The sequence below is a fragment of the Plutella xylostella genome, chromosome 22, assembly GCF_932276165.1.
Source record: "Plutella xylostella chromosome 22, ilPluXylo3.1, whole genome shotgun sequence".
Classification (NCBI taxonomy): domain Eukaryota; kingdom Metazoa; phylum Arthropoda; class Insecta; order Lepidoptera; family Plutellidae; genus Plutella; species Plutella xylostella.
Window position 1 is genome coordinate 4,443,089 of NC_064002.1, and position 26,118 is coordinate 4,469,206.

General features: G+C 38.6%; 1 protein-coding gene and 1 long non-coding RNA gene across 15 annotated transcripts in view; both read left to right on the plus strand.

Annotated features, from left to right (window-relative positions):
- The window catches only part of LOC105394091 (polypyrimidine tract-binding protein 1), a 331,428-nt gene that overhangs the window by 218,869 nt on the left and 86,441 nt on the right, over positions 1–26,118 (plus strand). Inside the window, exon 1 of one of the 14 annotated variants that reach the window (XM_038105579.2) lies at positions 22,595–23,202. The exons of the other annotated variants lie outside the window; for them this stretch is intronic. Coding sequence (XP_037961507.2) covers positions 23,140–23,202 — 63 coding nt within the window. The 5' untranslated portion in view covers positions 22,595–23,139. Of the gene's footprint in view, positions 1–22,594; positions 23,203–26,118 lie in introns of those variants that run through there. 14 annotated transcript variants of the gene reach the window in all.
- LOC125490259 lies at positions 9,111–10,518 on the plus strand. Its single transcript, XR_007267577.1, has 2 exons — positions 9,111–9,162; positions 9,193–10,518. It is a non-coding gene; the product is annotated as an uncharacterized LOC125490259 (long non-coding RNA).

A 26,118-nucleotide genomic window follows, 5' to 3' on the forward strand; every position in this document is an offset into this window, starting at 1 on the left:
ATTGTTTGTGGTATTTGGATAGAAATATGTTTATTACCTATATCTTTCTTTTTATCTGGCATTAGGTCCACCCTTTGTACACTTTTATGTTTATATTTTGGATAATAAAGTTTTTTTTAATACATACAGTCTATTATTGTCGTTGCATTGATTTTTACTGTCCACACTCAAGGTAACGTAAAAAAGTATAACATCCCTCTTTTGGTCATGGAAGTAAAATGATAAATTCAGTAGCATGATGACTGTGTCTTAACTCTTAATTAACTCTGTGAGTTCTTAATTAGCTTTCTTCGTCAAAAACTGTAACTATTTCAACACTGTAACAGTTTTTATGAGTTTGCAATTTTCAGAGTTTTCACAGCTTAAGACCAGCCCCCCATGGACCTAAACTGCGTTCACTTTGACACTGGGCTCTGGATTTAAATTTATCACTAGCATCTAACTCGTATGGCATTGCAATAGAGACTATAGTTGTTTGAGAGTCGTTGCTGGTGAGGGGATAATGCCTAGTGATTGCTCTGTACCTACTATCAGCATGGCTCTGCGACAATTAACTTAAAACGCAACAAGTCTAGCTCAGTTTACTTTGCTTTTGAACTGGGCTCCAGCTAGTTTTATTGTTCCGAATTAACTAAATTAAACGACAAAGAAGGTATTAAGAACTGAACGTATTTTCTGTTGTAACTGATGCAAAAACGATTTAGAAAGTATAATATTTGAAAGAGAACATTATCTAATGATTTAATTAAAACGAAGACTAAAATTTTATCATGTTTCAAGAACAAAGAATCTGTAAACAATGTTTTTTTTTTACTTATGATATAACTTTCAAACTGTGCCTACATATTCATATATTTATTCACAGCAACCGGAAGTTTTCAAAAAACTAAAAGTCAAAATAGGTACGTTTAATATTTCCTTACCCAGTTTTACCTACTCACCCTTTTAAAGCAGAATGCTGAATAATAAAATGGGACAGACTGTCTGAAGACTAATGCAAACAAACGGCGACTTGTTGCATTTAACTTAATTAATCTTTGCCTTAGGTAGGTCAAAATTTATTCGTCTCTGCGGTTTTTAAATCACACCATCTTCATTTACTTGGTTGGAAAGGGAAATAAAAGTTTAAATGAAAAGTAGCGTTTGGTTGCGAGGAAATGAAATAGGTATCTCGTAACTGATATAACGTGAAATATATTTTAAATGAGTATTAACCATTGCTGTTATTTCCCATTTACCCGTCGGAGTTATATGGAGATAGACCAGGTATATTGTATTCTAAAAAGTTAATAATAAAAATGGACAGGGTACGAAATCTCGCAATTTCAGTGAATATGTTATAGATACCTATTTATACTCCGTCAAAGTTGTACATATTAACGTTATATAGGTACGAAGATGAAGGAGAAAAAGCTTACGTCAGTAAATACTTAAGTCGTGCTCCATTAAAGTTATAATTCTTGAATTTCTGGTTGGCGGCTGGTAAATCTGGATGCGTACGGCGAAAAGCGGCCTAATCCGGTATTAGCTGAGTCAAGGGAGTGAACCCATACAACCTGCCTCTTACCTCTGGGATCCTAGTACTTTTGACAGATTTTTTATTCGTCTCGAGTGAGGTTTACGTTACAACTTTTATAAAAGTATACTAATGATTAAACTAGCAAAGAAATCAGTTATTACATTTTATTATTGTTGATTTAGTGACTCGGAGATTCCTAAGCGTAGGTCTGAGTACATATTATAATAGGTATATGTATGTAAAGTAAGACTTCATAACACATAAGTACCTAAAAATATGAATTAAGTATCGTCGTGACCGTCAATTAGGTATTATCACTCAATCAATTTGTGAAATTCGATTTTAATCTGACGACTTACTACTACGAGTATTACGAGTAAGTATAATTTACATTTAGAAGCGTCCGTAGTCGAGCGGGCCTCAGTGATCGTAACTGATCGCTGAGGTTAAGCAACAACTGACACGGTCAGCCATTGGATGGGTGACCAATTTCAAGTGGTGCTTTTCTGGACGCTTCCGTGCTTCGGACGGCACGTTAAGCCGTGGGTCCCGGTTGCTGCTTCGGTAGCAGTCGTTAAGCCTAGTCAGAGGCCTTCGGGCGGCATGAAAACATCTGACAGTCGGGTTGCCCACTTACCCGACAACTCTCTCAGCACAAGCTTGCTTGTGTTGGGGTCCACCAACCCGCACTTGGCCAGCGTGGTGGACTAGGCCTAAACCCTTCCTTCATTGGAAGGAGACCCGTGCCCCAGCAGTGGGGACGTAATGGGTCGTGATGATGATAATTTACATGTTTTTGTATGTTGTTCTACTATGAGTATACACTTCTTAAGTTATCATTATATTCATTAATGTAATTGCATAAATTATAATAAAATTATTGTTGTCTGTAGTGACACAAATCAACTCCTGAAGTGCCTGAGCTGCGTTGAAAATTATCGCTCCTAATACGCTTATGTGGGTAGGCATAAATTATGAAGTAAATTTCATTCCGGTATTTCAATTTCAGCAGCGTAACTTTCATGAGCTCATATCTACCACATTAAATACATTTATAACCAAAATACACGGATATAATTTATTTTTTTGGATAAAAATATTATGATTGCTCGCCAGACTGTTATAAAATTGGTGTATGCAAAGAAGTCTTTTATTCGTCGTCACTGCCATTATTGATAAATGATATCGCGGGGAAATAGGTAATCCATCCCCCCAGATCCCAATATCCAAATATATCTTATGAGTACCTATCAATCTATTACTGTTTTGTGTGACAAATACTAGAGCGCGTCTAAGGTTTGTCACCGTGCCTGTGGTGACAGACTAAGCCAGTCAGAAGGGCTAGTACGGCGCGCATTTAAGACGTGACAAGAGTTTTGCATCGCGCTCACTCACATCGCGCAGCCTCAAGAGCGAGCGGGACGGAGAACTCTTGTCATGTCTTAATAGCGACCTGTGCTACAGGGCCTGAAGAGGGTCATTCGCCCATTGCGGGCTCTGTATATACCTAAATTAAAACCTTTCTGTCTTGTCCTTCTCTGTCAGAGAACAATTTGTTTTGACAGATAAGGACAAAACAGTTCAATAGTTAAAACGTCCTGTAACTTTTCTATGAATAATAAATCAATAATTAATATTATTACCCCTGTAAGTATAATGTACAGTTGATACGTCAATCGGGAAGCCTCCCTTCGTATGCCCCGTGACTAGAGCGCAAGCTATATTGCCCGGACTGTATTTGTACGGAAGTGTGACAGTGTTAATATTAACCGGTTAGATTGACACCGGTCGGTTAATTAAACGCCAACTTCCGAGTACACTGTGTTCGAGACAGATTCGCGGTATCGAATATTTTGAGCGAATTTTCACCGAAAACTAGTTTAGAATATAACTTTTCCACTCGATAGTGCTCGATGCGTATTGGTAGACGTGTGAGCCAATTATTAACGTTATTTTTATATTGCTTTTTCAATAAAAAATACACTTTGCCTCTTTTAAAAGTTTTTTCCGTGTGAAAAGTTGACGCGGTTGTGCTTGTCATTTGAATTCATGAATATTCATTAGAAAAATCAGGGACAAAGGGTGTTAAAATTGAGCGTTAGATACACAGTCCAGCTAAACACTTTCACTTAATTACTGGTGATTTTAATTACCTACCTACCTAGCCTTAAAAATCAACAGACTTAATTGTTTATAATACCATAAGGGTTGTTTTAATAACTCTGCGGAACAGGCTCTCTCCCATATTGCTAGTGTGATTGCTAAATAAAAACAAATTTATAGAAATCAAAAATAAAAATGTTTTAGTCATTGTATCAGAATAAAATCTTTCTAATAACTATTTCATTATAAATTCAAATAACACGTTATAGGCACCCTACATAAAATGCATTGACTTATATATTACTAGCGTAAGGACAGGCCCAACCGCTCTAGAAAATGACACCCTCGCGTTGGCCCTAGAACCTCATAAATCTGTCATAATTTGTATGAAATTAGGGCCAGCGCGCGGTTGCCATTTTCTTTTGACAAAACGTTCTGACGGGCGTATCCTTCCTTTTGAAATCATTGATAAAATGCCAATTCATCACCTAGGGCCACTTGCACCAACATATTAAATATGGATTTAGTGTTAAATCTCGATTAAGGGCCACTTGCAGAAACATATTAAATCTAGATTTAGTGTTAAATCTCGATTTAGCGTCAAATTTAATATGGACTGACGTTTATTAAATCGAGACACTAAATCTAGATTTAATATGTTTCTGCAAGTGGCCTTTAGTGTCAAATTTTGTATGGACTGACGTTTCTTAAATCAAGATTTGACACGAAATCTAGATTTAATATGTTTCTGCAAGTGGCCCCTAGTAAATAAAAATAACAAACCTGAAGAAATATTACCAACCCAACAAAACGAAAACAAACTGAGGAACTATCGCGCTGAGAAGTGTGCGTCAAACTTTACTCTGTGGCGGTCGGTGTAAGCCCCTTAGCGCCGGCAGAAGAGGTTCCAAATTTAAATTTCGCGCCACAAGAACTTTCCCGCCAGGCGGCGGCTCATTCAATTACAACTAATAGCCTCTGATTCATGTTTATACGGCTAATTAGTCGTTTCAAGTTTTGTCACTCGCTTTTGCTGCCTGTATTCAATGATGTTTCGTATAATGGATTGTTCTCGCGCCGTTGTTTAAACAACGCTCAAGTGGCGCCCGGATTCTCATTTGTGATTTCGTGAATGTGTACCGCCCTGCCTGTACTGTCGGCCGCAAGGATAGCTTAGTATTTAGAATAAAAACTGAAACAAGCATTCAAAAGATAGATGCATAGATGATATTGACTATGGATAACAGGACACCCGATATTATAATAAAAGGGGTAAAACCTAATTGTTTCATAAAATTTCTTTAAAAATATACAGTTACCAAAGCTTGATTCGTGTCCATTTGTGTGCAATGTTACAGTACCTACGTTCTATAAATATCATCATAGCCATAATAAAGAGCGGATTGATGAACTTTCAATCCGCAAAGATCCGCAGGCATTCCGCCTGTAATAGGCCGCAAAAACCTCATTACAGACCACGCATTAGACATCAAAGCCTACCGCGCTACAAACTCGGCCCGTAGGCCGCAGCCTCCGACCGCAACAACGGAGTATTTGTTGCCCTACGGCTCCAAACTTACGGGTATACCCTTGTCCTATTTTATTCGTAATATTATCAAACATCTATACAACGTCTTCATAAATAAAATTATACTTGACAAATATTTTTTGGTTGGTAAGTTTTTATTTTTCGCACATGGCAACACTGAAAAACAAACAGATTCGCCAGTAGACAGTAACCGCACTTACATTACAACGTTCAGGAATTAGGGAGCGCAGTTAGCGAATCCCGCCGTCTAGTTTCACTCTCTTGTTTGTGTTCAGTGTAGCTTAGTGTTATGTTTTGTGTTACTGTCTACATGAACACCTTGAGCTTTTTGTTGTACTAGGGGCGAAACTTGGAGAACTAAATCGTTGTTGCAAAGACTTTGCGGGCGGCGCCTCGCAAAAAACTTTATTGTCAGGAACTAGTTGTTTGTTGAAGGGGGTGAAAGGTTTCGAAAAGTCTTTTGTGGTCGCTGGTAATCGAGTTGTTTGTGAAATAGCCTGGCTTATTTTCGTCTACGATTATTTTGAGTGACTATATTATTATGTAATTCACCTTATTCGCAGTCAAAAAATATTTCCGCTACGAAAAACCCACACAAAAGAATAAAGAGTGACCGACTCGAAAACAATACACGTCAGTAAACTAGCGTAGCACTCGAGTTGTCGATCCTATGACATAGTGCCGCCTTAATAGAGGGCCCATCTCGTGTGTTCAAGTATGCTCGTGTTGTGCGACATATCGATTACCGTGAAATTTTATTGGACACGTACAGGCCGGCAATAAATTTATTTTAAAAGTTTCGTATTTCAAATGCATTTTGATGCCGATGCCCAAAGCGAAATTTTCGATAGCCATCACGGTATTTGCTTTGAGTAACTGAATGCGTATCGGACACTCGCCCACATTGTTATGGTAATGAATGCATTATGTAAAGCAACTGCGTGAGCTAATAGCGTAAACCATCAAGTAATAAGCATAGTGTGCGGCTTATTTTCATATATCTGCACTCGAGTGCCGCAGTAAGGAAAATATTAGCTTGAAGTGGAGCAAGCCGGTGCCATACATACGTACGTTTCCACCATTGTATTGTGAGGTTCTACCGCCGGGATCCAACCTGTTGCGCGAACTATTTTATTACTACGAATGTGTTGGTGAACCATTCTTTACCGCTCTTTTGTTGGGTGTGTTTAGTCGCGTACATTGTGCGATCCAGTCGCGCTTATTGCCAGACTTATCCGATTGAAGCTGACAATGATGCGCCAATACGTTCGTATGCTGTTTAGTAGTCCATTTGTTTGTGCCTGTAACTGTAGAACATAAGAAATGGATATTAAAAAAACATGCCAGATCCAGCTATACAGAGAGAGGTATATATATTCATACGAGGCACGTGTGAGACAACAATACCCGTAAAGGTAGTGAAATAGCGAGGCGTTGTTTTTGAAATACCTTAAACTGGCTAGGTATTGTTCTATCGTATGTCAGCCTGTCTGACAGAAGCCAATGCGGTTTTTCCACAAATTGAAGGCTTTGCAGCTCGCACAATGCTCCTGCGAATTTCCCTCAGGGTTTTCGATGAAAAAAAACAAGATTCTTTCCGCCATTCCCGTCCTTCATCTGTAATTCAACAACTGCTTCCAAGTCTACAATTTTCTCTTATGGAAATGTAAATGTAAAGAATGCTGCATCCGATTTGAGTAGCTGGAGCAAATGCTAATAAAGTTTCAATCATTTAGCGAGTTATTTTTTATCTGTCAACTCCAATGCCCGAGGCGTATTTGCCGGTTGGTTAGATTCAGAGTAAACTGTGAGGATCTTCTCTTTGATGAAGCATCCCAGATCAAATACTGCACTCTAGGGAAGTTTTCTTAAAGGATTTTAAGCGCTCGCTTGCATTGCTTCTGACTAAATAGCTCAAACTTAAACTTTTAAAGCAAGTTCTCAGTCCAAAGGCGTGTAGATATATTGATATTTCCGATATCAAAGAGTAAGTTAAATTAATTTAATGCAGTGTTAATTAAATCTCAACACGGTTATGATTATCAAATATTAGCATGAATTACAAGCAACTTTAGGTGGATTCCTTTAATCCTTTGATTTGCTATCTTCATAAATTATGTCTGAAGGAACAGGAATTTCTAATAATATCTGTTACCGGGTACTAACATTTTGTTTATATTTTAACGTATTTTTACTATAATAAATATTATATAAGACGTACATAAATATACAGCGAATTGAGATCTTCCAAAACACGATTAACGTTTTTACGGAATTATAGGTACTTGTCACTTTAACTCTATGAACTTGAAGCGTAGCGTAAAATCAATTCATCGCGATAAGATACTAAAACCACTATCAGATAAAAATCACGGCGTGTCGGGAAAACACCTACTGAACTAGCCTGAGCAACTTGTGTTCATGGATTTAGATACATAATACGTATGAGACGGCTAGTTTCAGCCTATAATAGCCTGCGGCTGTTAGTCCGTGGCCTGCACGTTGCACAATACCTGGCGGTGGTTAGGGAAGCTATACAAAGTGTACGTTGATAATTGTTTAGCCGGAGATCTTATTATAGGGTCCATTACACAATATAGCGGGAGATAATCCCGGACGCGGCGGCGCAACTGCAGCGAAGCGGCGGCGGCGGCGGCAAGAGAATTGCATTGTCATCACATTTCAGACGCGGGTACGTGACCTCGTTAACTGTAATCCTTGGACACCTGATTTTTATTATATCGCCGCTACATTATTCTCGTATGGATTCCTTTTCTGCTACTGCAAAACAGACATTTCTAGCAATTATTAAGCAAGAAAATGCACTTGACAAGCGAATGTACATAAGCATTTAAATCACCGAAGATCACGTCAGCTGCTAAAAAAGGAGTAATTTCGCAAACAAACGATACGCAGCTATTACCTATTAGTGAACACAAAGCGCGTCTCCGGCGAGCGTGGTGTATTCGTAACAAAAACTGTGGTTCAGCAGCCCGTTGAAACTATGCTCCGGCTTTATAAATAGGGGCTTTCATCGGATGAAAAAACGTGGCGCGGCACGGCAGGTTGCGTGACCGGGAGACGGAGAGAGACAACATCGATCGTGTACACCGCGCCTTATCCAGTCTATGATGATGCGTCCACTCATGACGGATGGCCGGGATCGTGCGATCGGAACGCGATCGCGAATTCGGTTGTGTATGTAGCTTAGTTCGGCGGAGGTTAGAAAAAAAGAAAAAAAAGTTTACCTATTCAATGCATATACAAGACAAATGCTAAATTTAAAAAAAGATGCTAGACAATCATTCTAATTGATCTGATCATCGTTCTTCAAAATGCGTCATCTATACACTTCTTATCATGCTCAATGATACGACGAGGAGCATGAACGTACATAATTATAGTTTTGAAACAAATGAAACTCGCCTGTAGTAAATCTTCACGCTTGACAGACATCGACGGTGGAAAGGCAAAATGGTTTAAGCGCCATGACATAAAATGTTCACCAGAGCGATTTAAAGTTTGAAATTTTCGAAAAAAAATCATATCTCTGTAATTATTCTAGCTATGGCTTTGAAAATTAAAATACGTTAAATTGAAATAGTTTTCTATGTTATTCTGTATATAAAATGAATGTACATATTCTATTTACTGAAATAAGGGACATAAGACATAGGCATCTGAAATCTCAGTCAGGTAAAATTGGCTTAAACGACATTAACATTTTAATTAAATACAAGTAAAAACAATTTAAACACCAAGGAGATTTAACCATCACACCAGGATAATGTTTTATAATAATTTATGTTGCTTTAAACATTCCATAAGAATGAATTAACCGCCAGACTAAGGCAATTTATATCTAAGATGAATGACTTAAAGAATAAATGAACTTATAATTGGACCTCAGAACTCGAGAACGGTTGAACTGATTTTGGTCTAGAAACATTTGTGGAAGTCCAGGGAAGGTATAAAAGGTAAGAAGGGTAGGGTAGGGTAGGGTAGGGTAGGGAAGGGTAAGGTAGGGTAGGGTAGGGTAGGGTAGGGTAAGAAGCGGTACCTGCGGGCCAGCTAGATTGAAAACAAAAAATTCATAATATCTCACCAAGTCGAGCAAAGAAGCGGCATGGCCGTACCTTTTCTCGAAGCATTATTTTATTATAAACTTTATTAACATATTGTTCACCGCGAAATCACTTTGAGATTGAGATCCAAGTGATCAGCAGGTTTACTTATTCATTAATTAATAATCATAATCCAACCGACATTTCTTCGTCCGTCTCTATGCCACCATTCTGTCACCGCCTTTATCCACCTTCCGTCCTGCCTTCGAGCCAAGTTTCCTGCCGACTCCCATTTCAGTTCCGTGACCTGCATACCGACGTCGAAGACTTTTGTCTTTTGGTGATTTACCACGCTGGGAATACGGTCTGTAAGCGAAATTCTTAACATGGATCGCTCCATAGCTCTCTGTGCAACTCTGATTCGGTGCACAGTTTGCTTGGTCAGCGTCCATGTATCGGCACCGTATGTTAGTGTGGGCAAGACACATAAGCAATTATCAATCCATAAGCAGCGTCGCTCGCTTTAAACTATCTGTCAGATTCATAAAAGATACGCTAGATTTGATAAGCAAGCGACGATGCTTTAGGATTGTTAATGGCTAAGTTTTAGTGGTGGTAACCCCAAAGGACTATCACAATGTGAGTTGGGTCTCACCCGACAGCCGGACCGAGAACCAAATCGACCGACGATTAGTCGAAAATGGAGACACTTCTGGATGTTAGGAATAAGAGGGTTGCTGATGTCAATAGTGATCACCACTTAGTCGATGGAAAAATGTGCTTGAAGATAGCGGGAGTTTAGGAGCAGGCCACAAGATCTGCCAAAGGTGTCGTGTAAATAAGCTGCAGGACCCACAAGTTAGAAGAAAACTTAGTATCCAGATCGGCAACAACTGGCATCAAAGACGTGTTGTTAAAAATTTGCGAAGAAATAATAAGGCACAAGGAACACTTAAAGAATGAATGGATGTCTAAAGAAACATGGGATATGATCAACCATCAAGGAAGACTTAACGTCGAACTAGACGACCATTCTAAAGAAAGACTTGCGTACGAGTATTTTCTTTGTGAACTTAATATCAAACGAAATTTATAAAAGGACAAACGCTGCTAGGGGTAACCCTATATCCAGCGATGGTCTCATCGGCTGCCATAGGAAACATGAAGGATCTATACAAAGCATCTTGAAGAACATTGCAACAAAACCCAGGATATCTCCTTGTTACTATGAAAGATTGACTTTCAAGATGGTATGGCCACATTGCCGAAGTTTTTAATGATCCTAACCACCACCTGGGGAGTTGGATGCAGATGCAAATATACCAGGAGCATCTTGTATCTTGATGCATAATCGTAATCATTATGATTAATAAAATCGGCAGGTCTTACAGGCTAGTCAGAGGCCTTCGGGTGGCTTGAAAACGTCTGACAGTTGGGTAGCCCACTTACCCGAAAACTCTCTCAGCACAAGATTGCTTGTGTTGGGGCCCAATAACCCGCGCTAGGCCAACGTGGTAGACTAGGCCTAAACCATTCCTTCATTGGAAGGAGACCCGTGCCCCAGGAGTGGGGACGTAATGGTTCGTGATGAGATTTATGACTATCCTGCATCTTGACAGAAATTTAAATATCCAACCCCCGAATAAGACGAATTGATACGGACCATACGATCGCTGAAGAGTGGCAAAGTACCAGGGAACGATGGATTTCCTACGGTGGCATAAAAAGCAGGATAGATGGAATATACCAGATATTGCACTCTTCAGCGATGGAGGATGATGAAGTGAAGTTAGAGAAAAGTTAATTTAATTCATGTCCAACTTTTTCCTATAAGGTTTGCTTTTCGTTGAAATACTTTATTCTGAAAATTATGGGATACAAACAGGTCGTGGTACTCGTGGTCACTGGTCTTCTATTTCGTATAATTACCTAACAATTATCAAAATCGGTTAAGTTGATCCAGAGATTTGCGCTTGGGAACACATTTTCGGTTAGATTTTTATATAGATAAGAAATCCTGTTTCTGACTAGATTTCGATACAAATTATTTATGAATAAGTTTATTTATGATATATAATTATTATTTTGTATAAAAAGTAATGTCATGTTAATACAATACAAATATTTTACATTAAGACCCATATTGTCATAGAAAAAATATTTTATAAAAAATAAATATTTGGTTGGATCATTTTAGAGAAACGTTAAAATTCCCTACTTGCATAGAGACAGCAATTTAGGCGAAAGGATCCAAGTGCATATTTATAACTCAATAAATATTAATTATACCAACACTATTATTTAGAACCTGTGTAAAGAGTAATATAATAGATATCATAATTTAATGTAGTTATCGGTGATATAATCAAAAAATATTTACAGTTTTATACTGGCGAACGAATCTGAGTTTGTACCTACGTAATTACGCTGCGCACGCGGCGCCAACTGTCGCATAGACGCACGTCCTCTCCCAATGAACGTCCCGGCGGGGTGCTGAAGCGACACCTTTCCAACCGGTCCTATTTATATTATTGGCGTTTTCACACAATATCCTTCTGGATATAACAGCTTAAACACCATAGACCGCTTCATTGCGATTCTTTTGAATTGTTTTATATCACTTATATCAATTATCTACAAATCGCAAAAAGCTGTTTAAGTGCCAATTGTACCACTAAACAGATTTAGGTAAAGTTGTATTAACCGCCAAACGCCGCGAGTAAGGCTGACTGGTAAAATGGTTTAAGTGCCAGTATGGCTTCAAATTACAAAATTGTAAAATGTATTAAGTGATTTTATGTTATTTTTGACCAGAAGGCATTTTGTTTTATATCAATTACGCAATCAGGTAGGTCGCTTAAGTAACTAATGATACAAATTCACATTAGTTCAAAATGAATTAAGTCACAATGTTTTACTGTTTTAGTGAGGGTACAATGTTTTATATAACTTTAGTTTTGATCAAGTATGTTTGAACATACAAATGACTAAAAAAGTGGCTCTTAATACAAGAAAAAAGTATTAAGATTTCCAAAATCACCGTTGTCTTAAGCGCCAAAAAGTGCTCAGATCGAAACGAGACCCGCACCATTCGAAAGAGAAAAATCAGGCGATTCCAACGGTATATATAACTCATATTCGCCAAAAGTGGCGGATAATACATTTTGCCTTTCCACCGTCGCATGTTGTTATTATGAATTCTTCGCAGTCACGTCCCGGAAACACAACAGCAAACAAGAATTTCACTATAATAAGAGAAAATAAACAAATACCTACCAATTACCTACCTGCCTTATAAGTCTGGCTGAGGTATTTGCTTAATTAAACCGTCACCGATGTTTACACTGAATTATTAAAATACTTGTACCTATGTACAGTGCATTTAGCTGTTCTGAAATCTCCAGTTACAAATTCTAAATATTTAATTCGCAACGGTAGACCGTTCCAAGCGGTTCAACTTTAAAATTTCTCAAAACGAATGTTCTATTTGGATTCGATATTCAAAAGTATTTATGACTTGCATTCCGGCGAGACTAGCTTTAGGTTCTTAAATATTTGCCTCATGTTTCCGATAAAATTCGCGTAGTTTATCGAAAGTATTCTTTCGTGATATTCTTTCGTAGCGAAGTATTTTTAATTTGGAGTGTACTACGAAAAAATATATAATGCTATTCGCAAGACTTAAAATATTGCCGTGATATAATGGAATCCTTTTGTGGTGAAAACGTGCTCTTTCTTTTGTAGTACAAAAAGTTCATGTCAAATATTTACCTAAACCGTTTTATACTTACTTATTTTTCAAGATTACATAAATTATTTACATTGCATATAAATTCTTATTAATAAGGTTGAATAATATTCATTATGAGGTTAAACCATGTGTAATGATGAATGAAATTCATTATGAAACACAAATCAGTAACCACTGAAAGCCTTAGTTTCTCCTCAGAGAATAACCCCCTTATTCATAGAAAAGTTACAAGACGTTTTAACTAATAAACTGTTTTGTCCCTCTCTATCGAAGAACAAATAGTTCTTTGTCGGAGAGGGACAAAACAGTTTATTAGTTAAAACGTTCTGTAACTTCTCTATGAATAAGGGTGTAACTCTTTACTCTGGTTACAATTACAACGTCTGTTTTAATGGTGATTGGTAATAATTAAATGCAGCGTGGAGACGGCCGCTGCATGGTAAGTAGTCGGCTGCGAGCGTCGCCCATCCGGATGGACGATTCAGCGGAAATGACGCAGAAAATTGCTCAGCCGCCCCGTGTGGACGCAATATCCTTCGACGAGCTCCAATTATGCAGATTATCTGCCCGATATAGTTATTAGTTAGGCAGTTACATGCCCTTAGGTATTTCGGACTGTTGGGATTTGTCAGATTGCTGACAAAATGGGACTTTGTCAGGTAAATATCGGCCACCTATCTGTGTGTTTGTCAGCGGTATGTAAAAAAATTAAATTAATTATAAATATATTGTCACTTCCTTCAGCTGCATAGAGTACAATTTAATATTTACAATGATATACCTAATATTCTTTAAAGAATACTAGGATAGCTGCAGAGTATCTAGTAGGTAATAGTTTCGGTTTGAGTCTCAGTTATTTATACTTTTTAGGGTTCCGTAGCCAAAATGGCAAAAACGGAACCCTTATAGTTTCGTCATGTCCGTCTGTCCGTCTGTCCGTCTGTCACAGCCGATTTACTCGGAAACTATAAGTACTACAGTGATGAAATTTGATGGGAATATGTGTTGTATGAACCGCTACAAAAATATGACACTAAATAGTAAAAAAAAGAATTGGGGGTGGGGCCCCCCATACATGTAACTGAGGGATGAAATTTTTTTTTTCGATGTACATACCCGTGTGGGGTATCAATGGAAAGGTCTTTTAAAATGATATAAAGTTTTCTAAAAAACATTTTTCTTAAAGTGAACGGTTTTTGAGATATCAGCTCTCAAAGTCGTAAAAAGTATGTCCCCCCCCCTCTATTTTTATAACTACGGGGTATAAAATTCTAAAAAAAATAGAGGTGATGCATGCTAATTAACTCTTTCAACGATTTTTGGTTTGATCAAAGTATCTCTTATAGTTTTTGAGATAGGTTGATTTAACTACGGAACCCTTTGTGCGCGAGCCCGACTCGCACTTGGCCGGTTTTTATTCGATTTAACGCACTATGTATAATGCATTACGTACTTATATGTAGAATGATGGGTCATAGTTTCGTTCCTCTATCCTTTATTATGTGGTGATCTGGTGATTGGTTTCGTTCAGTAAACAAATAAAGGAATATACAAAGTTAAAGAAACTGAACTGAAACAAATTAATAGAAATTGCTTATTTAAATTGTATGATTATTCTTAACAACATTTCATTAATATAGCGCCGGTTTATTTTAATAAATCTGCAGTTAAAACGTTAAATCACGAATCACTTTTCAATTTGCATTTTCATTTTCATCCGGGATTCGTATCCGATTATTACAAGAGGTATCAGTGAATTACATTTGTAGGAACTCATGTTTTAATGGCATTCCGAGATTTTACCGGCAAACCGAGATATTGCATTAATAAATAAATAAAACTCCAATCAGTGTGGCCGCGATGCACGTCAAGAGATATCATATCCGATTACTGAAACGATATTCATTTAAGGAATTGGTCCACGAATTTTCCCATTACGCAACATAATTAACCAAAACTCCGTATACTTAATTTTAAAATTAAATTACGCACACCGAACCCAGTTCCCCGCGAATCCAATGAGTACCTGCCTGCCCCGCCGCACAGTCAAATACCAATCGTCTACGTAAAGGGACAGGCAATAAGACGTTTAGTCCGCTCACTATCCATAGGTGTATCGGGGGGTAATCTGCATAAACAGAAGTCTAAAGGTTATTGCGCGATTCTGTACAGCCAGAACAATTTCCCGGTTCACTTGCTACGGCATTATTATGTAGAACACGTGGGGAGCCATATTGCTAGACATTGAATTCTATTGCTAGCCGTACTTTTTTGTGACACTCTCGCACTGCTTTGTATATTGTTTTGTTGTGTGTACAAACTTGTGTATTAGTGGAGTTTACATTCGCTCATCTCACCGTCACCCTTCCAAATAGTTTTGAAACCCACATCCACCTGTCTAATGTAAACCATTTCCTTCACCCCATCTCGGTTCGTTAAGCAGAATGGTATCTCGCAGGGTGCCTCTTAGTACCCCATTTCTGGCGCAAATACTCAACGCTTGGTGACTTCAAAGGATCAAAACTTGCACAATCATTATCGAATGATTTGTCAACTTTGAGGGAGACAGGCGTGAGATTTTCCGTGATCCGCTGTTCTGATTTATAATTTAGCTGCTTTACTTAAAGGCACTTAACTCTCACTTAGGGGAATGACTGCTAGATTTTACTCGTTATTCTTTTATGTGTTTTAAGAGTGGTTGTTAAAATCCAGCAGTTAGCAGTCCCTGAGCTCATAGGAGGCAATGCAATTGGGAACACGTAGGTATTTCCCACTTAGAGGTGAGCCCGCGCCTAGGCGAGTCACGTGCTTAGTGCAAACCTCGCATTTGTCGATTAGTGCACGTACCCAGACGTTAGTGGTCGCCAGGTATGCTCCGCACCTCGCCTCGACCGATTTGTTACAGATATTGCACTAGAACCGAACGTACGTTAGCTTTTTATTTGCCTTCCGAAAGATCTATCCTGTCTGGCCGAAACTCCTTATTTAAACATTCAACATGACTGGTATGTGGTTGCAACTTCCTTGTGTCGTTACATAAAGTTTTAAGCGCTCAACTCGAGAGGTTATAAGACGTATCATTGGAAACTTACTGAAAGTTAGGTAGTGCTGCTTGAATAGAGAAAAGTTATTGGAGTTTTGGAAAAAGTTCGTTGGATAGCCGTGACTTATTTGGTCTTGTTTGAAAGAACTCTTATTTTATCATAGCCACCATAAAGTGATGATAAAGGTCATCAAGCGACAAACCCGTGCTCTTTGTCTCAGCAAGTTAGATAAATAGTGAGTGAGTGAGTGGTAATCCAGCTTTATATATTATAATTGTGCAATAAAGAATTAAATAAATAAAATAAGTTAACTCTTCCAACGTGTTGTTATACGAAAAAATGATCGGTTTTTCCGTATCATTTTGTCGTTTGATACAAAAATCGTCCAATTACGGGTCGATTGATGGCGTCGGCAGTGGCGACCTGTCACCGATCAGGTTTCAACCACTTTTCCTCCCCCGCACACCCTCTGCCTTCCTAAGACGATAACATGTTTTCACCCCCGGTCAGTTTAATGACAAATGTATCCTGAGTTCGCTCGTTCTGTCACTTTATCGGTCGGTTACTTATTTTAATGCCATCCCTTGCTTTATTGCCCTTATGATTTACCGTTTATACCGGTATTAACCGAAGCCAATCGCATCGCAATTGTGTTAAACACGTAACAAATCTATTAAATAATTTAAAAAAGGCAGACAATAGCTGAGAAAATGGTGCGGATCGGAAAACTTACAAACGATTTGCGATATTGAATCGAATGAGAATAAAAAGTGCGCAGTGTCCACTGGTGCTTTCGATCAAAGAAAATTACACTAGGCGCCGCTTGGTCTTTTCTAGGGTGCACTTGAGCTCGATAAAATCCGTCTTCGGCAACATATCGTTCTTTTCTCCGTAAATTGGGGCTGTCCCGGGGCGCGGCGTCCAGGTAATAACGCAATAAACCGCTGAGAGCTTCCCTCAAGAAAACCGATCGAGTTTTCCTTCAACCTTTCGAAAACGAGTTGTCTCCGGCAGATTTTGATTGGTGCACTGCTCGGTGAAGCCCTGTGCGATGTTGGATCCTGAAGCTTTGGAGCTAAGGTGTAGTTTGTCTTGGTGGGGGATGGGTCAGGTGGTTTGGCCGTGGTGTTTTCGCGGTGCGGCGGCCGCAGTCGCCCAACACTTTCAGTAATTGAAAACTCGATGCGCACTTGTAACAGGCGAACGTTTACAAATAAATCTTTTATGGTTGACTGTACTTGCACTATTTGTATGGGCGTGGAGTGAGATGAGAAATGTTTGTGCGATTGCTCCGACTGCGCCTGTTGTCTGGAGGATGAACTTGTTCCTTCTTCAGTTGGCGTCCAATTCTAGGTCCTTTCAAAATACTTTTATTTAAGTACTTCTGTTAGCCATTAAATTTGATTGATTTCATAAAAAAAAACTATTATAATAGTTTCCTACGTGTCCATTCAGAGCATTTGTTTTTCTATTTTCAACCACAGCTTTGCAGTAGTGGTTAATCCGCGTAGTTTTGGCTGCTGAGTAATAATCCAGACCCTTCCATTTGCTGGATCCAGCTAATGCTGTTCGCGGGTTCTTCCCGTTGAGTCCACAGGCTATGCTACGTTTTATTGTATATTTTATACATATTTCTTAGTAAAATTGTAAGAGCTGCAATCAAATTCATGACCATGAAAATCATGATATTTATTTTAGCATTTATTGCACAAATACATAGATAAGTATACAAAGGGTGGACTCAATTCTAACTTAACAACTATAATGCTATACCAAGAAATTATCCGCGGAAATCATTAATCCTATATATTTTTTAAATAAAGTCTTGGAAATTCGTGTAATAGTTATGTTTGTTCCCGCATGGGCGGCGCCCGCCCTCCCCTAGTTGCTTTCCAGTAGGTAGTATTTTAAATTACAGCACTCGGACCGAGACGTCTGCACGTAAAAACGTGCCCACTTGAAAAATAAAGACGTGGCGATGAATTGTGCCTTCCAATATTAATCCTTCAATGCTTCCACTAAGTAATTACTGCTGTTTTCTCTCAAAGCTTATTTAACTAACTCTCGGATTGTTTTCATTACGGCTGTTATTGTGATTAAACTGTTACGGGAAACTTTCATTACGGCATCAATGAAAAATAAAACAAAGTTTAAAAATTAAGTATTCACCCGGCTAATCCGGCAAATCATTTAAAACCCGTTAGCATTCCAAATGTTCACAATAAACCGTCAAAATTCTAATTAGTTTACTTTGCATTTGAATAAAGTTTTGTTGCTCAGAAGGCGCGGTGGCGGTCGAGTATTCCAATAATAATCGTATTTATTTGTTGCTTCCCGGCCGCGGAACAAAAATAAACTAAGTTGGCCAACTCGATCATCCGCCGAGAGCCGCTATGAGAATCACCCGCGACAAAGCGGATTTTAATTAAAGAGGCCCTTTTGTCAACTGTTCCTTTTAATTTTGATGAATAAAGAAAATTATTTATTTGGCGGCGTTAGCGCTAACCCTGATTTATGCTCTCAGTTAACGGACATTAATAAGGCCCGCGTACCTCCAGGGAAATTTCTTTGTAATTTGTTGAGGCTGCCTCCTTGTGTTAGCGCGTAGGCCAAGTACCTACGCCCAAGGATGGCCGGCAGCGGTACATACCCGGCCCAGACACAAACGTTACCAATTCGCTTCTGCCCTTTGATGTAACGCTAACAACATTTTCAGATGAAATTGTTTAATTTTACTAATGATCTCTCTTTGTTTTTTCAGGTAGGTATAATGTTGTTGACATTTTGCGGTTGCGGTGAGTCAAACACGATTATTTTGTGGTTTATTGTTTTTTCAGCAGGCTGTGTTTGTTATTTAATTTTATTGGCTAGACCTGCCGGCCGGATATTGGGATAGACTATTCAGAGAGCAAATAAGCGGCTATTACCTAAAGTTCGTGAGGCCGTCGGTGGACGTATGGGATATTTTCGTAGCGCTACGCCGCCGCCGCCGCCGCCGCGCGCGCTACGTGCCCGGTCCTGACCGCTCACACTCTACTAAATCTTTTAATCTCTTTACAATGGTCCAACGTCATAAATTTGACATTCGCGACTTTTTTATTACGATATTCGAAAACGTGTCCCTCCCCAGTCCCTACGGCATGATAAAATCGTGTTTTATGGACGAACATCCCGTCAGTTCATTATTTCATTTTATCGATTAAAATGACGTCAGCCAGAGTTTACCGTGTGCCCTTCGTGAAAAATGTACGTTGCCAAATGAAAAGTGCAATCCGTTACCGAGTGGCAGCGTAAACACCGTTTTGTATTTGAAATGAAATGATTCAATGGAATCGATAGCTCTGAAAGTAAATTTACAAAACAGACGTGCCGTGAATAAGTAATTCCTCTTAAACGGTCCGTTCTGGAGAAAACGTTCCGCAGATATTGTGAATGTACAAAAAATAAATGTTTGTTAAATGGACAAAAGGTCTCGGGTTAATGTTCACATTGTGATTTCAATACATTTTCCCTGTCCCATTGAGTGCGAGCGTCGCGGGGGTGCGGCGCGGGGCGCGGGGGTCCGCAGCGGGGGAGGGGGGGCGATGAATAGATAACATCCATCTGGTGACGTCCACCGCCGCCCAGCCCTTGCTCTCTTCTTCCTGCCCTGCATTGTATCCTGTATCGCAAATTAACGATCTCAAGAAGTAGAGCGGGACAGCCTGCGCCGGCACGTGAGCGATAATGACGGTCAATGGACGCGCCCGAATAGCTCCTGAAATACCTTTTTTGTATTTTCCCAAAATGTTAATAGCATTCATAGTCCCTCCTCCCCGTGACGCCCGTGATACACTGTCACTGAACCGAATTGTCTCGAGTCCTTTGTATAAATTTCAATTTACTTTATGAATAGCGCTCGCGAGTCGTGACACCGCGCTTGCTGTCCATAAATGTCTCACATAAACGCCCTTTTTCAGGCTAAATGGTCTTACATAAAGTAGTAACTTGAGAACTTTCTTGTAACAGCAAAAATATACCCGTTGTTATCGCGACACTCTCTCTTAATACTGATTTTCTTTCCCTTCCACGACGCGGGCATTTTATGCTCATCTCGGAACTTTTGCAATCCACTTATATCAGCCGTGAAGCGTTAAGCAAATACAAAAACTTTTCCATGTTTAATCTGTTCCCTCTAAGGGTATTCATTGAAATTCGCGGGCTGGAGTTACTTTAAATAATCCGCGGAGACGTAATTTTATTTATATTCGATTTCAAGTCAGCGATTTTTGTATGCTCACCCCACACTCTGTAGCGAAGCCGCTGCGTCGCGGCGGAGTCGCGCGGCTTAAACGGAATGCGTACGGCGTCGGTGCCTTGTGAAATTGAGTGCTCATTTCTTTCCGGAATTTTGATAAATAGCTACCTCTGGAATAATTTAATTTATAGCGATTCGCACACGTGCATACTCGACAATCCGCCGCGAGCTCTCTTATCTTGTACACGCAACGGGGAAATTTGATTACGCGAAAGAATATTTAAATCTGCTTACCGTGTTGTTCTTCGTCGCGAATGTTAAATTTATCCGGGGAATATGAGCGAATATTACACACAGTCGGCGCGAGCAGTTTTGATTTACCGACATTTGTTTTCCTCGGCGCCCCTCCCGCGGGATATCACTTGTTTATCTCCAGAAAAAACCTTCGTTGATTGATTTTCTGTTAGTCCACAATATCCGCTAGTTGTTTGTAGACGCACAGATGGCCGGGCAATGGGGAAAACCTCAGAGAGGCTTATTCCGATCATTGAAATCGGCCTAATGTGATCGAGCCCGACTCACCTACATCACTTATTCATCAGCCCATGAATACTTAAGTCAATTTACGGCTACTTAGCTCCGAAACAATCCCTTAAGTTTTAATGATATTGAATCCTTCCTTTTCTATAAAAATATGTATATGCGGCATTTTGCTGTATAGTTGTGTACCTATAGATAGTACATTTCATATTACTTAGGAAAATATGAGTTTCTTTGTGTGTCTAAATTGTGATTGATGATAGCCGGTTCCCTTGATGGGCATTAATATAAACATACAAAACAAATAATTTGTTAACCTTCTTTCATTCCATTTAGTGTGTGATATATTGTTTTTTGTATAAATCCACCGGTGATAGCGTGAAAAATGACTTATCGTTATCGTCAGTAAATAAACATGACAGAGTAAATACTAACAACTAATAACACATTGGGAAACCAACAAACATCCGATGAGTTACATACATATGTTGGGTGAAGCATGGATTTGAGAGCTTACGCTGTAGGCTGCAGGCTGCACCACACAAGTACACGCGTAAAAGCAGCGCGTCAATCCCTCCAGCGCAGCGCGGGCCCTGACTCGTCAGAACGTCCCACATTACGGCAGGTTATGCACGTATGTACATTAGCGGGCCGATGCTCTTGCAATCGGAATCCAATCTCGGCGCTTTACTCCCGGAACAATGTTTCAGGAGGCCTGTAATTGACAGCTGTTTCGAATACGTGCTGATAACGGCGCCACTCTGTTTTGTACTCGACTTCGATAGTCGTTTTAAGATTGACTCGTGAATACGGGCGGGAATGCTCTGTGTCAGGAATAGTGATGAGTCTGTGACGGTTTCAATGCTAGCTCCGAGGCGAGGCTCTAATTATGCCTCCATTACGTTAATACGGCGTATTAAGCTACATCATTCACAGCGGTATTTAGTTACACGGATGAATGGCATTTAATTATGGCGCAGTTAAAACAAACAAGAGCTTAAATAAAACGTCGGTGCAAATGCAGCCGAAAAATCTAGCGAACGAAAAGGACAAAGTTTCTGCATCCGAAACAAATCTTGAACAATTGCTGAGGAAAGTTTAAATAAAAATATCTGAAGCGGCGCCTCGGGACGTGACGTCACCGCGCGCGCTGCTGCGTGGCACTGGGAGATCCAAGACAAGGCCTGTTCTTATAGCGAGCACTCCGCTTTAACACAAAAAAAATATACATACCTAGGTAGGATAACATAGGTAAGGATATACCTAAGTTAATAAACTGGCTGTAGCCCGCTTACTTCACCAGCAAAAGTTTTCCTATTCTGAAATGAGCGGAATCAAAATTAGTTTTTCGGAATATTTTTTTATAATAAGTACATTAAAAGTTCAAACATCGTAATTTTCCACCCGACTTCATAGTTCAAGAGTTACCTCTCGATATTATTGTGAGCAATCAAAATCTTTTAAATACTTAAACAAAAATTACACTGATTGTTTTAGCTGCATTGTGACCACCGCGAACCCTTATAAAACACATGACCTCACAATAATTTCCACTGCTTAAGCGTGATCAGATAGGAGCATGCCTAGGACCGCTGAGCCGAGGCGTCTGGCGGGAAAATTTGTCGCTTGACACGCCAGTTCACTGGTTCAGGCAAGTCGACTTGGCAAGTTCTTACGCTGTGATAATTTCAGTACAAATGTTATTGCGGTGTGATACTCGGAGTATGCGCAGTATGTATGTAGGTAAAGGTATAATGGAACGTTAGGTAATAATCATAATAATCGACTTCAAACTGTCAATCCCAGTCAATCTTATTGTAAGACGTCATGAATGTTTTTTTTTGTATGTATGTAAGTATCGAGTTTTTTCAGTAAGTATCAGAATAAATGTAGGTATAACAAGGCAAGTACACAGAGGAAAAAAAATTAAACAATTTAAATGATTAAATCGCTTTTTTGGCGATGTTGCATCTTTGCGTAAGTAATATACCTACTTAAAACTAAAATAAAAATCAAGGATACGTCCGAGTAGAAATAACGTGACAAATAGAAACAAAAAGGATGGAGTTGGGTCCTTTGGTACGCGAGTGCCGCAATAAGGGCGCTCGAATCACAAAACAAGTGAATAACGGAACGCCAGCCAATCGAGTGTCATTTGTTTCGGCCGGCGAGGGTAGGCGCGTAGACCAATCCATCGCCTCATTCTGCTGTCACGCTGTCTTTTGTTACAATGTGTCTTCTTTAATAATTTCGTGAAATTAATTGTTTCTTTTATATCTATTATTAATCGAGTATTTTTTAGTGTTTTGTGGTGTTGTGATCTACTGAAGTGATGTTTAGTTTATTCTCGCGACTCAGATATTCGCATGATGAGCGAATTGAGTCGGCCGAAGAGGTACGTGTCTTTTGTCTTGTCTATCATAAACATAATTATAAGTGGATTAGTTGCTACATTGTTATAGGTATTTATTTATTTATTTATTTAATCCTTTATTGCACAAATAAACCGATAATAAATATGATATGTAAAAAAAATCATGAGTCCTTATTAGGCTATTCTTATTCAAAATACCTATTATAATGCTTGATGCAAAGCTTTGATATAAACAACCCAACTTATTTGGAAACTATTACGATACCATCATATCGCATCCACAATGAACTTTTTGGGTCGTCAATCATACGATAATGACTGACAAAACTCAACCTTTGTTGCCAGTTTTTCATATGAATTACCTACATGTTTCATTATTATTATTACCGTATGGATCGAAAACAAAAATGCTTTTCAATAAAATTTTAAAAACTGATAGGTATAAGAATTAATTAAAATTTTATGTAACCTACTACAGGTCGGTGTTAAATGTTTGCTGAAATGTTAAATACCTAATTTTAATGTACCTAATATTATCTATAGATGTCAGTAAATATACAGTTTTACAAAAACACCTACTAAAATATTAAAACACACATCACATAAACCACCCTCAAACATTCCTAAATGATCCCCATCGGCACTCAGAACAAGGAATATTTATTCATAATCCTCCACGGATTGACCCCAAAAAGTTCGCATCGCGAAAACCTCTTTCAACTTACCACATCAATGTTTTATTTTTGCTCGAAACCCGGTAATGTGGGGAGTGTTTCCACTCACGCCGGGTCACACTCGCCGCGTCACCGCGAAGGCATTAATCACTAAATGATTGCGTAGTGCCGGCACCTGGCAACACCTGAAAGCCCACAGCAGTTTGAGAAACAGTGTGTTTGCACTTTTGTTCTTAGTCCGTCCTATCTTGTTTGTCATCGTTACTTTTAGCAGCACAGTTTTGAGATGATACCGTGGGGAATACAATTATGTGTATTGTTCACTCTTCGTTATCAATGTTGTCATAAATATGTAATAGGAGGCAAGTTATATATCATAAGAATTATAACTGACTACATTTGTGTCGAAAGATACCACTTATCATTAATTATTACTCACTTAATCCATGTAGCTATTATTATTTATAAACATAGGCAATAGGCAGAAGAAAAAAGTAACAAATACAGTGCTTTCAGCAAGAGTATGACATCAAAAACTTATAAACGCCACGTATGAATCTGCCACATTTACTTTGCCAGTTTAGTTGAAAACAGATATAAAAGACAATCCGATGTTCCGTGTGTGACGTAGACAAACAAATAGGCTCTTTTTTCAATCAAAACAGTCCAGCGGCATAAGTCAAGTGTGTCTGTAGGGCGGATATTGATAGCGTCTCGATGGCCTTCCTACTCGCCCCCCGCTTTGGTCACTGGGAAAACATTCATAATATGTATGTAGGTACATAAAAAAGTATCTAGTACTTTTTTATTAATGATAAATCCTACACGAATGAAAAATTATAATAATAATAAAGGACTTCAATAATTATTATCTAACTAAAAAGTTAGAAATTATATACTTTTCAGATCTATGTGACAAAACTATATGATTAAAAATATAATATAAAAATATATAAATAAAAATGTTTATGGACTTCTACAGTTTTAAAGGAATGCACGAGATCTGTACAAGTTCTTTAATAACAATGTTTAAAAAATACTTTAGCTGCAAATTTTGTGAAGCTATAGTTACTTTGGATCCGAGATTAATGCTGCAACCATATTCTTTTAAACGGCTGCCGTAAAAACTTCCTCTGAAGTTGATGCAACATAACGTAAGCGCAGGCACCTGTAGTCTACCAGTAGGAAAGATAGACGGTCCAGTTTATTCCTCACTGATGTGATGAACTTAGTTTTTACAAATGACTCTAGTAGGTATGTCAATTATACATGTTTTTGTTACTATCGAAAACCAGGTATACCTAAAAATAAATAGATACATTCATACATACATACATATGCTCACGACTGTAATCCCCGAAGGGGTAGTCAGAGGTGACTCGCAGGTGAGTCACCCGTTTTTCGCTGTACATTTGTACTCAAGTTAGGTCGCGAGCCGTATCGCCGTTTTTGAATGCACTGAAGTTGTCGGGTAAGTGGGCAACCCGACTGTCAGATGTTTTCAAGATGCCCGAAGGCCTGCCCAAATAAATAGATATTTGTTAACATTATGTTTCTACTAACTACGTCTACACACTCATACCTAATACCCTATAATTAAGTAATTAACTACAGTTGATAGAAGCGATAAACATTTTGATTTGAGTGGCTACACCAATTTGACTTGCATATCCCTTCTGTTTCATTTATATTATAGCTTTGTGTCGTAAGTAGTGAAGGTAATGAAAATAAGTGGCCCTAGATCGTTCACTTCGCTTTGACATAGTCCTTGGCAAATTTCAATAAACTAAAAACTTTGCAGACGGTAGTTAAACTGCTTTTGTTATGTTACCATACAAAGACATAGGTAAATACATACTAAGACTTCAGTAAAATTTAAACTTAAAAGCTGAAAGTTTTACAAAAAACCGGCTAAGTGCGATTAGGATTCGCGCACGTAGGGTTCTGTAGCATCAACTATAAATCGTCATTGTATAAAAATAATTTAGTATTTTGCGGGTTGGTAACAGAGCAGTTTCTAGTTACAAGACAGGTATTGACAGACAGACAGACGGACAGTCGGACAGATATCGAAGCAAATATAATAATATACATATAACACATATAATTTATTTACTCACAAATACAAAACAACAAAAATATAACAGTAGGTAACACAATATAACAATAAAATAATAATATAACGAATCCTTTTTTACTTCTCGCAAAATGATTAAAAGTGCCGAAAAGCTGGCGGTTAAACATAATGATTTTATTTATATCA